This window comes from Bolinopsis microptera, chromosome 11 (assembly GCF_026151205.1).
Source record: "Bolinopsis microptera isolate Bmic1 chromosome 11, MBARI_Bmic_1.0, whole genome shotgun sequence".
NCBI classification, from domain to species: domain Eukaryota; kingdom Metazoa; phylum Ctenophora; class Tentaculata; order Lobata; family Bolinopsidae; genus Bolinopsis; species Bolinopsis microptera.
The window spans coordinates 19,856,098-19,871,310 of record NC_087082.1 but is presented as its reverse complement, the minus strand read 5'-3'; the positions used below and the strand labels follow the sequence as shown (position 1 = coordinate 19,871,310).

At 39.9% G+C, this 15,213-nt stretch overlaps 2 protein-coding genes and 2 long non-coding RNA genes across 4 annotated transcripts in view; 2 read left to right on the top strand and 2 right to left on the bottom strand.

Moving 5' to 3' along the window:
• The window catches only part of LOC134822809 (chitooligosaccharidolytic beta-N-acetylglucosaminidase-like), a gene marked incomplete in the record, with an annotated part of 941,725 nt that overhangs the window by 722,221 nt on the left and 204,291 nt on the right, over positions 1-15,213 (top strand).
• Positions 6,359-7,143, top strand: LOC134823104 (uncharacterized). Its single transcript, XR_010161249.1, has 3 exons — positions 6,359-6,388; positions 6,991-7,075; positions 7,120-7,143. It is a non-coding gene; the product is annotated as an uncharacterized LOC134823104 (long non-coding RNA).
• On the bottom strand, positions 8,848-9,196 carry LOC134823105 (uncharacterized). The gene is made up of 2 exons (XR_010161250.1): positions 9,150-9,196; positions 8,848-8,895 (listed from the first exon to the last, which is right to left on the bottom strand). It is a non-coding gene; the product is annotated as an uncharacterized LOC134823105 (long non-coding RNA).
• Positions 9,607-11,672, bottom strand: LOC134823744 (reticulocyte-binding protein homolog 2a-like). The gene is made up of 4 exons (XM_063835278.1): positions 11,643-11,672; positions 10,567-10,654; positions 10,264-10,317; positions 9,607-10,086 (listed from the first exon to the last, which is right to left on the bottom strand). Exons 2-4 carry the CDS (start codon positions 10,645-10,647, stop codon positions 9,607-9,609), a joined length of 615 nt encoding a protein of 204 aa, XP_063691348.1. The 5' UTR covers positions 10,648-10,654; positions 11,643-11,672.

The following is a 15,213-nucleotide window of genomic DNA, read 5'->3' as shown; positions in this document are numbered from 1 at the left end:
TTAGCTTTATCCCGATTATCCAAACTATCAAAAATAATGTGAAAATGAAGTTCTTTTCACATTTTTTTGATAGTAGGATATCGGATCAAGCAAAATGTTATTGATTGTGTATTGGCCATTCGAATACGTTTGCCCATGAAAGAATTATAGTTCTAGCTTCTCAGATACCGAGATATGAAGCATAACAAGCTTGTTCATTACGTTTGTATCGATGTGATTGGTTTACCTAATCAAGTGATTAAGGTGACCCCGTAACTACCCCGTTAAACAATTATGGGAAATGTTAAAGGTTGCCCAATTAAGGTGTCGTGTCACGGTGTCACATAATCACCCAGTCAATTTGTTAACGAAATACACAAAATGCTTGTGAACTTCGTCATATCTAATCCGATTTGCCTCATTTTTTTCAGATATATGCAACATTTGATAATCTACCGTCCCTCTAAAAAAATTAGGCGATCAGGATTTTCAGAGAAACAATATAGGTGTTTTAATATTGAATGTTCGTGGTCTAAAATATTCGAATATTCAAATTTTTACGACGGAATCCTCGAACCAGTAAGTACAAGTAGCCATCAGCAAAGCAACCAGCTCAAATAATAAAACACAGCGAGGTATAAGACCCAACATATGCACACTGACTTTTGCCCACCCAGTATAATAATTAGATTCGGCAGAACCAACACATAGCAAGAGCCACATTAACGTTTGGGCCGTCCTACCAAATTTTAATGACAAACATTACCAAGAATCAAACATAACATAAATAATTATAAGGATTTTGTTCATAACAATACCGTCACAACTGAAAAAAGAAAAAAGAAAAGGACAAGCATAAAAGGAAAATTGGACAGACAGAATTTGTAACCAACAAAAAAAATTCTGTGAGACTCCATAAGACAGATGAGCTAATCAGGCCGACTGATCGGCAGCCCCAGAGGAACTTGATCAATTTTGGCTTTAAAAAGAAATCCGCTCTGACTCAGTGCGTAACGTTGCCTGGGCGCCCCCCCGCCGAAAAGGCGCCCCCCTGTTGGCGCCCCCTTCCCTTTTGGGTGCCCCAACCTTAAAATTGAACAAATTAGGTGATTTTAGAGGATGAGCGGTAAAAATCTCTAACAAAGTGTGATCTAGAGCAAAACGCGCGAGTTTTTTGCTAGTACTTTAGTTAAGTTTTTGCCGAAATTGTCCCACATTCCAACGACTATTATGGCGCCCCCCAAAGACGTCGCCCCCCTGCACAGCGGGGTCACGTGGCCCTTCTTACGCCACTGCCTCTGACTGCCGATACATACTGGTAGACAATTTCCATTTCAGCATAGATCTATGAAAAAAGCTATTCGGAGGCATGCGAAGCAGGGGCAACAGAGGTACTCATGTATATGAAAGTAACCGACATATCAATAATTATTTGAAGCATTTGTGCCTAGTGTATCGGGTGCCCTCTGGACGGCATTGTACTAATATGTAGGGGAAGCGAAACTGGAATAATGCAATTCACTATTTTATAGAAGGTCCATAAGATCGTTATAAATAAACTTCTGTTTAACCAGGGAGAATATTTTAGTTTCTTTTGCTCTGTAGCAAGTTAACGTCCATTAAAAACTGGAGTAAGGTTCACCATATGATCCATTTAATTATGCCCTCTTATTGGATATCAACAAACTGTTGAAGATGAGTAGCAGGATTGAGGGAACCATATGACAGAACATGTTCAAATATAGACCTAATTACGCTAAATAAACGATCTTTTTCTGCTTTTATCAGTAGTGAAATTGACATGTTCTACTAAGTAGTCCAAGTCTAGAGGTAGCTTTGGAAAACAAGCGCTTTACATTGTGCACCCCAATTTAACCTGGAGTTAAATTGCGACCTCCTAAAACTGACTGCGATGCTCAAAGTCAATATCACTTCAGAAAGTTTATAAAGTGAAAAAAGAAGTTAATGAATGGCAAGTTATCCAGCGTTTCTTTGCAGGACACAGAGAAGGGCTTTGCACTTTTGTGGTGGAACTTAATCGATTTCTCACTGACCAATCATATAATCTGTTGATGTCATTTTGATTATGTGATGGTCAGGGTAAACCAATGATCTCCCACCAAAATTTAGTGTCCAACTGCATAAAGGGCGATATAGGTTGCCTTCAAGACACAGAGAGAACATGTCATAGTAAATTATTACAAACAAAAAAGGGCCAAGTATAGAACCTTGAGGGTACACCAGACCGAACTGGTAGAGAAGAAGACTTTGGCCTCCTAACACTACTATGTTGATATGTCCGCCCCTCAAGATAGGACTTAATAAATTTAAGCATTAGTCCATCGACATTAAGAATATTCTTTAATATACTTAAAATGAGGTCATGCAAACGCTATCAAAGGCTTTCGCAAAATCAAATATATTTATATCAGTCCTGAACCTGTTAATCAATGCAAGTGCAAGATTGTCCGTGAAAGGATCATTTGGATTTATAGTACCATAGCCGCCTAATAATTCCCGCACTTAGTAAACACCTTATATGTAATTAAGTAGACGCTTAGATTTAGAGCCCAATTAAGTAAATCAGACAAAGAAAGGCTATTGGACGCTAGAAGGGGTTCTACTCAAACCCAATTGAACACCATAGAAAGGTTTTGAGGTAAGAACACCCGATAGTAACCACTAACATATACTTTTTAAGGTCTGCCGGACATTAGTATATAGTTATTGTAATTGTAGATTTTACTTAGTTATACCAATATTCAGAGATGTGGCGTACATTTTTTTTTGGGGGGGGGGGGACTTTAATATCAAATTTTTACAGGTTTTTTTTGTGATTTTAAGTGTTTTTCCGAGAATCAGTTATCAGTAAATAAGATAATTAGGTACGATAAGAGTATAATTTTACGGCTTTCATTTCTTTTTAAATTTCCGATCATCAGATTTCCACTCTTTAAGATTGTATTTAAATCTAAATTGTATATGATTCGTATTTGACAAGTAACATAAATGATATGATTTCATCAGAATTGATGTAAATAAATGATGCAAAGACTTACGAAGATCTAATCACAACCGCTTTCTATAATTGTGTATAAAGTCCTAGCCAATGAAATATAATATAATAAAATAATATTTCCATATAAGGAAACCATCCTTATATTTTTACCCCTTTAGTGATTACTACAATGTGAACATCACCTCCTACTGACCAAGGACCAACTAATTTGATCCCGTGATCAGCGGATCGCCCGCAACGAATAGAGATCGGATAGTCGAACATATTTTAACATTTTTTACGGTTATAATAAGCTAAAAAAATAATAACAATGTTTGAAAAATTATATTTACAAAAACATTAAAAAGAACACACATTCATGCATGCATGATAAAATAAGAACCCATTTTTTAAAAAAACCTGATATAATATATATATATTATTATTTTTCATACAAAATATGTATATTAAGTTATTTGATCCTTGAAATGTGTTTAGTTTTAATGTATTAATTGTAATAATGTCCGGTATCGCCAATGCAGTCCATTTTAGAATCATCCCATCAGCACAATGGTAAATGGTAGTCAATTAGCAATTAAAGGTGATTTTCCGTTACCTCCTAAAATATAGTTTTTACGATTCTTGAATCAAAATTCAAAATCAAAAATTATTGAAACCTACCCTATCTAGGGAATTTCTAATGGTCTTATACGAAAAACAAATATGGGCTATGTGATATGGACATGGTTATAGACTTTAATTTAAGCATATCCAATATAAAGAATTTAAGATCTTTAAAAGGCGGTAAGTTTAAACTATAATCAAAAGCATATAGTTAGTAATTAATTAAGTTAACCCGCATTAAATTAATTCTACTCCAGAACATACCGACAGGCCATTCCCTGCCTTTACGCGGCCTGCCCCCTCTCGTCTCTAGATTCATCTTCTCCGAAAATACCACCTAAAATGCCATCCGCTAAATCAGCAACGGCATTTGCTCCGGTTTCAATGAAATCGGGGCTGCAATGGTCAACGATTGTGTTACTGAAAGTGTTGAGGATTATATTGGATTTGTTACACACTTTATATAACAGAATACGATATCACAAATAATCAAAAAAATCATGAATAACTTGTAAATATTCGTTATATTACTACCCTTGCGAAATTAGTTTCGGGGATTAAATGGTGGAAAATCTCATCATATAGAATCATCAAGCGACAATGGGACCAGGCCTCATGGATTTCTGTCAGCAATCAAACTTGTTATTGGTGGAACTCTGTTATCAGCATAAAGACAACAATGGTACATGGCGGTCTCCCAACGGGTTATGTTAATCAAATAGATCCTAAATGTATTAATGGACGATTCAAACACTCGCTACTCAATAGTTAAGGTATGTCGAGGTCGGACATTAGGTTCAGATCAATATCTGTTTCGTAGGTGACGGCTGCAAATCAAACTGCAACCGGAAGCTAAGATCACTGCTAAAAGGCACGATTGAGCCTGCAATCGAACATTTGCGAAACTCGTCTAAGGATCAAGAGTACAACGTGCTCTTCAGACCGTATTTGATATGTCTGGCTAATGAGTGTCAACCTTGGGACTGTGGGATAATTTCAAGCAGACAGTCACTGATGTTCGATGGAAGTGCTTTGGAAAGCGTCCCCGGAAGGTTAAAGAACACACCTTCGCAAACCTCTAAGAACTGATAGGAGCAAAACATAGATAGATAGGATAAAACATGGTAATGAATGTTTTTGAAGATTATAGCATTCACATCTAAAATCCAAAACATCATTTTCCAAAATAAAAATATAAAATTTGGAGCCAAAGCGTGATTTGATACAGAAACTGATATTTGGTCAATGGCTGGTTAATCAGTACTTGAATGGGTCTAGAGATCCACTAAAATTCCAATTGGCTGTGCCTACAAATCAAATAAAGATACCTCTTAGTAATATAAAAGTATAAAGGAATACGTGAGAACATATTAAATCAATTTTTAAGCCAGAAACCGTTCATGGTTTTACTTTGAGGACTCCTATATATGTAATTCAATGTAACCCTTACCGGATTCCTCCGGTACTGGCTTACTCCTTCTGTTTTTTCTGTTTTTTTTTAGGAGGCAATTAATTTTTTCCTTATTGTATCCCCTCCTCCCTCTCGTCTCTAAGTTCTTCTTCTCCGAAAATACCTAAAATGCCATTCGCTACATCAGCAACGGCATTTGCACTGTTTTTTCCAATGAAATCGCTGCATGGTCAACGATTGTGTTTCTGAAAGTGTTGATGAATATTTGTTGTTATCACACTTTATATAACAGAATTAAGATATCAAAATTATCAAATTAATCAAAGAATAACTTGAAAACATACGTTAAACTACCCTTGCGAATTGATACGAGGATTTAATGGTGGGAAAATCTCTCTATAGTCAACCAAGCGACAATGGGGACCATGCTCATGGATTATTCTGTGCAACTAATCAACTTGTTATTGGTGGAACACTGTTTCAGATAAAGACAACAAGGGTACAAGCGGTCCTCCCCACGGGTTTAACTGTTAATCAAATAGATCATAATTTGTATTAATGGACGATTCAACACTCGCTACTCAATGTTAAGTATGTCGTTGGGCGGACATTTTTCAGATCACTATCTTGTCGAGGACAGCTGAAATCAAGACTGCAGCCGGTAGCATAAGATACACTGCTAAAAGGCACGAATGTGGCCTGCTAACGAACATTTGCGAAACACGTCTAAGGTTCAAGAGTACAACGTGGCTCATCAAACCGTTTTGATTGTCTGGCTAATGGAGGTTCAACTTGTAGTACATGTGTGATAATTTCAAGCAGACAGTCACTGATGTCTCCATGGAAGTGCTTGGAAAGCGTCCCCAGGAAGGTTAAAGACAACAACCTTTCGCAAACCTCTAAGAACTTGATAGAGCAAAAATAGGATTGTAGGATAAAACATGGTAATAAAGTTTTGGTATGATGAGAAGCAATCAACTTCTTAAAATCTACATAAAATCATTTCCAAAGATAAAAAAAAAATATAAATTGGCGCCAAGCCTAATTAGATACCGATCTTGATAATTAGGTCAAATGGCAGGTAAATCAGTACTATGAATGGGTCTAGAGATCCACTAACATTCAATTGGTTTGTGCCTAATAATCTATTTAATGATACCCATCTTATAATATAAAAGTATAAAGATGACGTGTTAAGCAGTATTAAGATCATATTTAAGCCAGCAACCGTTCTGGTTTTACTTAGGACACCTAAAGATTTAAATCAATGTAACCCTTACCGGATCTTGCCTCCGGTACTGGCTTACTCCTTCTGTTTATTTTCTTGAGCATATTAATCATTCCTATTTTTTTTCCCCTTCTCCCTCTCGTCTCTAGTTCTTCACTCCCAAAAAACGGGTCCCCCATCATCGCTCTAGTACTTCTTCTCCCAAAATACGGGTCCCCCTCTTCGCATCTAGTTCTTCTTCTTCCCAAAATACCGGTCCCCCTCTTCGCTCTAGGTTCCTTATCCTTCTCCCAAAAAACCGGGTCCCCCTCTTCGCCTCTCGTTCATTCTTCTCCCAAAATTACCGGGTCCCCCTCTCGTCTCTAAAGTTCTTCTTCTCCCCAAATACCGGGTCCCCCCTCTTCGCTCTAGATCTTACTTCTCCCAAAATACCGGTTCCCCCTCTTCGCTCTATTTCTTCTTGTCCCAAAATACCGTGTCCCCCTCTTCGCTCCTAGTTCTTCATGTCCCAAAATACCGTCCCCTCTTCGCTCAAGTTCTTCTTCTCCAAAATACCGGGATCCCCTCTTCGCTCTAGTTTCTCTTGTCCCAAAATAACCGGGTCCCCCTCTTCGCTCAAGTTCATCCTTTGCCCAAAATACCGGGTCCCCCTCTTCGCTCAGTTCTTCTTGTCCCCAAAAAACCGGGTCCCCCGCTTCGCTTCTAGTTCTTCTTCTCCCAAAAATTACCGTGTCCCCCCTCTTCCTCTAGTTTCTTCTTCTCCCAAAATACCGTTACCCCCTCTTCGCTCTAGTTCTTCTTGTCCCAAAATACCGGGTCCCCCTCTTCGCTCTAAGTTTCTTCATGTCCCAAAATACCGGTTCCCCCTCTTCGCTCTAGTTCTTCTTGTCCCCAAAAAAACCGGGTCCCCCCTCTTCGCTCTAGTTCTTCTTGTCCCAAAATACCCGGGTCCCCCTCTTCGCTCTAGTTCTTCTTCTCCCAAAATACCGGGTCCCCCTCTTCGCTCTAGTTCTTCTTTCTCCCAAAATACCGGTTCCCCCTCTCGCTCAAGTTCTTCCTTGTCCCAAAATACCGGTCCCCCACTTCGCTCTAGTTCTTCTAGTCCAAAATACCGGTCCCCCTCTTCGCTCTAGTTCTTCTTGTCCCAAAATACCGGTCCCCCTCTTCGCTCTAGTTTTCTTCTTAGGTCCCAAAATAACCGGTCCCCCCTCTTCGCTCTAGTTCTTCTTCTCCCTAAAATACCGGTCCCCCTCTTCGCTCTAGTTCTTCATCTCCCAAAATACCGGGTCCCCCTCTTCGCTCAAGTTCTTCTTCTCCCTAAATACCGGGTTCCCCCACTTCGCACTAGTTCTTCCTTCTCCCAAAATACCGGGTCCCCCTCTCGCACTAGTTCTTCTTGTCCCAAATACCGGGACCCCCCTCTTCGCTCTAGTTTCTTCTTCTCCCAAAAACCGGGTCCCCCCTCTTCGCTCTAGTTCTTCTTGGTCCCAAAATACCGGGTCCCCCTCTCGCTCTAGTTCTTCTTGTCCCAAAATTAAACCGGGTCCCTCGCCTCTTCGCTCTAGTTCTCTTGTCCCAAAATACCGGGTCCCCCACTCGCTCTAGTTCTTCTTGTCCCAAAATACCGGTCCCCCCTCTTCGCTCTAGTTCTTCATCTCCCAAAATATACCGTGTCCCCCTCTCGCACTAGTTCTTCTGTCCCAAAATACCGGGTCCCCCTCATTCGCTCTAGTTCTTCTTGTCCCAAAATACCGGGTCCCCCTCTCGCTCTAGTTCTTCTACTCCCAAAATACGGTCCCCTCTTCGCTCTAGTTCCTTCTTCTCCCAAATACCGGGTCCCCCTTCGCTCTAGTTCTTCTGTGTCCCAAAATACCGGTCCCCCTCTTCGCTCTAGTTCTTCCATTGTCCCAAAATACCGGTCCCCCTCTTCGCTCTAGTTCTTCTTGTCCCAAAATACCGTGTCCCCCTCTCGCTCAGTTTCTTCTTCTCCCAAAATAACGGTCCCCCTCTTCGCTCTAGTTCTTCCTACTCCCAAAATACCGGGTCCCCCTCTTCGCTCTAGTCTTCTCTCCCAAAATACCGGGTCCCCCTCTTCGCTCTAGTTACTTCTATCTCCCAAAATACCGGGTCCCCCTCTTTCCGCTCTAGTTCATCTTCTCTCAAACTACCGGGTCACCCTCTTCGCTCTACTTCTTTCTTGGTCCCAAAATACCGGGTCCCCCTCTTCGCGCTAAGTTTCTTCTTGTCCCAAAATACCGGGTCCCCCCCTCATCGCTCTAGTTTCTTCTTGTCCCAAAGTACAGGGTCCCCCTCTTCGCTCTAGATCCTTCTTGTCCCAAAACACCGGTGCCCCCCTCTTCGCTCTAGTTCATCTTTCTCCCAAAATACGGTCCCCCCACTTCGCTCTAGTTCTTCTCCACCCAAACAACCGGGTCCCCCCTTCGCTCTAGTTCTTCATCTCCAAAATACCGGGTCCCCCTCTTCGCTCTATTTCTCTTCTCCCAAAATACCGGGTCCCCTCTTCGCTCAGTTCTTCTTGTCCAAAAACCGGTCCCCTCTCGCTCAAGTTCTTCTTCTCCAAAATAACCGGTCCTCCTCTTCGCTCTAGTTCTTCTTCTCCCAAAATACCGTGTCCCCCTCTTCGCTCTAGTTCTTCTTGTCCCAAAATACCGGTCCCCCTCTTCGCTCTAGTTCTTCTTCTCCCAAAATACCGGACCCCCTCTTCGCTCTAGTTTCTTCATCTCCCAAAATACCGGGTCCCCCCTCTTCGTCTCCTAGTTCTTCTTGTCCAAAATACGGGTCCCCTCTCGCTCTAGTTCTACTTGTCCCAAAATTACGTGTCCCCCCTCTTCGCTCTAGTTCTTCTTGTCACCAAAATACCGGGTCCCACCTCTTCGCTCTAGTTCTACCTATTCCCAAAATACCGGGTCCCCCTCTTCGCTCTAGTTCTTCTTCCTCCCAAAATACCGGGTCCCCCCCTCATCGCTCTAGTTCTTCTTCTCCCAAAATACCGGGTCCCCCTCTTCGCTCTAGTTCTTCTTCTCCCAAAATACCGGGTCCCCCTCTTTCGCTCTAGTATCTTCTTGTCCCAAATACCGGGTCCCCCTCTTCGCTCACTTGTTCTTCTTGTCCCAAAATAACCGGGTCCCCCTCTTCGCTCTAGTTCTTCTTGTCCGAAAATACCGGTCCCCCTCTTCGCTCTAGTTGCTTCTTGTCCCAAAATACCGGTCCCCCTCTTCGCTCTAGTTCTTCTTGTCCCAAAATACCGGTCCCCCTCTTCGCTCTAGTTCTTCTTCTCCCAAAATACCGGGTCCCCCTCTTCGCTCTAGTTCTTCTTCTCCCAAAATACCGGGTCCCCTCTTCGCTCTAGTCTTCTTCTCCCAAAATACCGGGTCCCCTCTTCGCTCTATTTCTTCTCCCAAAAACCCGGGGTTCCTCTCTTCGCTCTAGTTCTTCTTCTCCCAAAATACCGGGTCCCCCTCTTCGCTCTAGTTCTTCTTCTCCCAAAATACCGGGTCCCCCTCTTCGCTCTAGTTCTTCTTCTCCCAAAATACCGGGTCCCCCTCTTCGCTCTAGTTCTTCTTCTCCCAAAATACCGGGTCCCCCTCTTCGCTCTAGTTCTTCTTCTCCCAAAATACCGGGTCCCCCTCTTCGCTCTAGTTCTTCTTCTCCCAAAATACCGGGTCCCCCTCTTCGCTCTAGTTCTTCTTCTCCCAAAATACCGGGTCCCCCTCTTCGCTCTAGTTCTTCTTGTCCCAAAATACCGGGTCCCCCTCTCCTCTCTAGTTCTTCTTGTCCCAAAATACCGGGTCCCCCTCTCGTCTCTAAAAGGGATGCTACTTCCGCCTGAAAAAATCAACGATCAAAGTTGATAAAAATCGTGAAAATAGCAATATTTAGTCATTTTAACAATCTTCCATCAATTTGGCCGTATCCCCACGTGTGCAACTTTTTTATTTTCAACTGTTAAACTAATTTAGTGTTGAACAGATGATAAAGTTTATTTTAATTTGAAACTCTTACCTCTTTCTTTACTAGTTTTACATTTGCCACGTTTTCGGGGTCTGCTACTTCCGTCTGAAAAAATTAACGATCATTAACATTATGCCAAGCTGTATGTCGGATTCGGGATGTGTCTCTTTTTTTAGATCTTGACTAATTTCTAAAATAAACTCCATGTAAGATTAAAAACTTTATAGCAATTATAATAAAATATAACTCAAAACTAACGAAGATACCGATAATGAATCGAAAAATAAAGTTGATATCACTCTGTTTTCGTTTTTTTTTGTTGAAATAAAATCATAAACTGGTTTAAACTCTCACCTCACTGTTAAGGCTCCTGGCTGTGCCAGGAGCAAACAGGGCCACAAAGAAAGTGAGGAGCACTACTGTAGTTACAGCCATGACTGCTGAATTACATGTTTAGTTCATTATTTGGTCAGCTTTGCCGTTTTGCCCCGATTTTAACCTTTTAATTTTAAAAAGTACTCGAGCAAGTTAAATACTCGTATGTTTTTTATTTTATAAATTTATGTGACACCGTTTAAACGCCTATAAATGTTTCAAAGCTCGGCTTACTAAAACTAGTCCATCGTTATTCATCGGATTCAGGGCTTTAAAAATGTTAAAGTGATTAACCTTTATCAAAAGCAAATTGGTCACGTTAACGCAACTAGTGAACTTGACGTCGGGCACGGTATTCTACGAATTAAAAGAATTATTTTCTCCGTCTGTTAGTATTTTCACAGCGTCAAATTTCTTTTTTGTAATCGGAAAACGTATTTTCGAAAATAGAAAATATCACGATATTATTATGATATTATTCCAAAACAGATTTTTGGTCGCCTGTGAAACCGAATCGCCCACAAGTACACCATGCAGGATTGTATTTTCTATAAATGGGCAAACATACGCTGAGAGATCATGAAATTGCAGCACAAGAGTTTGAAATTGAATTAATAAGTACAAAATATAAAAAAACTGCAAAGGATGTTCAAAAATGTTGCCAAGTTGTAACGTTACAACTTGTTGCCAGGATGGTTGAGCGAGTACTGACTTACTGAGCAGTTGTAAGCTCTAAACTGCTCGCAGCATACTCTAAACAGACACTTCTTCATGATGCCTAAGATTGCAGATTCTCATGATGATCATGAACTTTCCCCTATTCGCACACCGAATGGGTGTATAAACACATGATTATATAGATCACTCAATTCTTTTTGCTTATATGCAGTACATGTATATTGAAAATTACACGATAGAGTGCCCGGTACGTTGTTTTGTGACCTCAACAACTTGAGGGGGAAACATGGTTATTGTCCTTCTTACATAGTTATTCAACGGTTTTTACTAAATCCTCGTAATTCTTCGCATCATTTTGATTTATTAACATCAATTCTCAAATTATTTGTTATATAGTAGTGTTGAAAGTATTAAATATATATATAAGTGACTAGGCGAGTGGGCGGGCCGCAGCACTTTTTTTTGTCGGAACCTATCTACAGTAACAACTATCTGTTTGGTCTACTGAGAAACCTTTAGGTAGATTCATAAGCACTCAACAACTATGATGACGAAGTATCTCGCTGTCCTGCCTGTCAAAGAATTTACTGTAGTTATGCTATTTTTGTAAAACAACGTACTAAAATAATGTTTTTGCATGGTGTCTAACAATGTAAGTGTAATCGGTACACTGGGTACAGTTCAGCAAATAACACTGAGGGGAGTCCCCCGGTTTCAGTTATATGGCTATAATTGTCCTGCCTGAGTTGTGAGCAGGACATGAAAGGAGATAAAATTAAACTTGGTCGGATTTTTAAAAATGTTGTACCATAAAATTTGTTATACTTATTTGGAATGATCAGTGAGTTCCGTCATAGTGCCATATTTAATGATGCGCGGATTTTGGAGCCAAAACAGCAGCTAATTTGAGAATTAACTTAATGTCTGATGATTGGATATGCTCCAAATTTTTCGGAAAGCTTCTTTTTAAGTGCTCAAAGGTGTCCACAAATTTTGCCTAGTTGTTACGTCACAACTTGGTGCCTGGATGGTTGAGCGTGTACTGACTTACTGAGTAGTTGTAAGCTCTAAACTGCTCGCAGCATACTTTGAACAGACACTTCTTCATGATGCCTAAGATTGCAGATTCTCATGATGATGAACATTCCCTTATTCGCACACCGAATGGGTGTACAAACACATGATTATATAGATCACTCAATTCTTTTTGCTTTTATCCACTACATGTATATTGAAAATTACACGATAGAGTGCCCGGTACGTTGTTTTGTGACCTCAACAACTTGAGGGGGAAACATGGTTATTGTCCTTCTTAAGCCCTTTGTATCATTTAGAAGACATAGTTATTCGGCGGAGTCTAAAAAGTGACTACCCGACTCACCATTATCGCTCATAGAACATATTATATTAATGACTTGCATTCAATTTTTTTAAATATTGATCCCATTAACTTCTTCAATACACAGGACTTAATACGTCCACAAGATAAAAACGTACCTTTAAAAAATGAAGACTGGATATCCACGCCCACCCTCAATAAAGAAGAAAAGAAGAACACCCAACATACAGGAACACTCTTCGATCCCTCTTTTACTATCTTTATACTTTTATTATGGTTACTATTTTTCCATATTGTTATTTTATACTCAGTCGGCTCAGTGTGTTTTGGTTCGGGCCTTGCTTGCTGGCCCTGCCAAGGCTCTCTAGCTTAGGCAGGTTTGACTTATACATATATATATTTCATTGCTGAACTTCTACACAATAAAAAAAGCTGTTTTGACTTTTGACTAGATCCTCGTAATTCTTCGCATCATTTATTAACATCAATTCTCAAATTATTTGTTATATAGTAGTGTTGAAAGTATTAAATATATATATAAGTGACTAGGCGAGTGGGCGGGCCGCAGCACTTTTTTTGTCGGAACCTATCTACAGTAACAACTGTCTGTTTGGTCTACTGAGAAACCTTGAGGTAGATCCATAAGCACTTAACAACTATGATGACGAAGTATCTCGCTGTCCTGCCTGTCAAAGAATTTACTGTAGTTATGCTATTTTTGTAAAACAACGTACTAAAATAATGTTTTTGCATGGTGTCTAACAATGTAAGTGTAAGCGGTACACTGGGTACAGTTCAGCAAATAACACTGAGGGGAGTCCCCCGGTTTCAGTTATATGGCTATAATTGTCCTGCCTGAGTTGTGAGCAGGACATGAAAGGAGATAAAATTAAACTTGGTCGGATTTTCAAAAATGTTGTACCATAAAATTTGTTATACTTATTTGGAATGATCAGTGAGTTCCGTCATAGTGCCATATTTAATGATGCGTGGATTTTGGAGCCAAAACAGCAGCTAATTTGAGCATTAACTTAATGTCTGATGATTGGATATGCTCCAAATTTTTCGGAAAGCTTCTTTTTAAGTGCTCAAAGGTGTCCACAAATTTTGCCTAGTTGTTACGTTACAACTTGGTGCCTGGATGGTTGAGCGTGTACTGACTTACTGAGTAGTTGTAAGCTCTAAACTGCTCGCAGCATACTTTGAACAGACACTTCTTCATGATGCCTAAGATTGCAGATTCTCATGATGATGAACTTTCCCTTATTCACACACCGAATGGGTGTATAAACACATGATTATATAGATCACTCAATTCTTTTTGCTTTTATGCAGTACATGTATATCGGAATTTACACGATAGAGTGCCCGGTACATTGTTTTGTGACCTCAACAACTTGAGGGGGAAACATGGTTATTGTCCTTCTTAAGCCCTATGTATCATTTAGTAGACATAGTTATTCAACGGTTTTTACTAAATCCTCGTAATTCTTCGCATCATTTTGATTTATTAACATCAATTCTCAAATTATTTGTTATATAGTAGTGTTGAAAGTATTAAATATATATATATAAGTGACTAGGCGAGTGGGCGGGCCGCAGCACTTTTTTGTCGGAACCTATCTACAGTAACAACTGTCTGTTTGGTCTACTGAGAAACCTTGAAGTAGATCCATAAGCACTCAACAACAATGATGACGAAATATCTCTCTGTCCTGCCTGTCAAAGAATTTACTGTAGTTATGCTATCTTTGTAAAACAACGTACTAAAATAATGTTTTTGCATGGTGTCTAACAATGTAAGTGTTATCGGTACACTGGGTACAGTTCAGCAAATAACACTGAGGAGAGTCCCCCGGTTTCAGTTATATGGCTATAATTGTCCTGCCTGAGTTGTGAGCAGGACATGAAAGGAGATAAAATTAAACTTGGTCGGATTTTTAAAAATGTTGTACCATAAAATTTGTTATACTTATTTGGAATGATCAGTGAGTTCCGTCATAGTGCCATATTTAATGATGCGCGGATTTTGGAGCCAAAACAGCAGCTAATTTGAGCATTAACTTAATGTCTGATGATTGGATATGCTCCAAATTTTTCGGAAAGCTTCTTTTTAAGTGCTCAAAGGTGTCCAAAAATGTTGCTTAGTTGTAACGTTACAACTTGGTGCCTGGATGGTTGAGGGTGTACTGACTTACTGAGTAGTTGTAAGCTCTAAACTGCTCGCAGCATACTTTGAAGAGACACTTCTTCATGATGCCTAAGATTGCAGATTCTCATGATGATGAACGTTCCAATATTTGCACACCGAATGGGTGTATAAGCACATGATTATATAGATCACTCAATTCTTTTTGCTTATATGCAGTACATGTATATTGAAAATTACACGATAGAGTGCCCGGTACGTTGTTTTGTGACCTCAACAACTTGAGGGGGAGGCATGGTTATTGTCCTTCTTAAGCCCTATTCAAAACCGTTGAATAACTATGTCTACTAAATGATACATAGATGTATCATTTAGTAGACATAGTTATTCAACGGTTTTGACTAAATCCTCGTAATTCTTCGCATCATTTTGATTTATCAACATCAATTCTCAAATTATT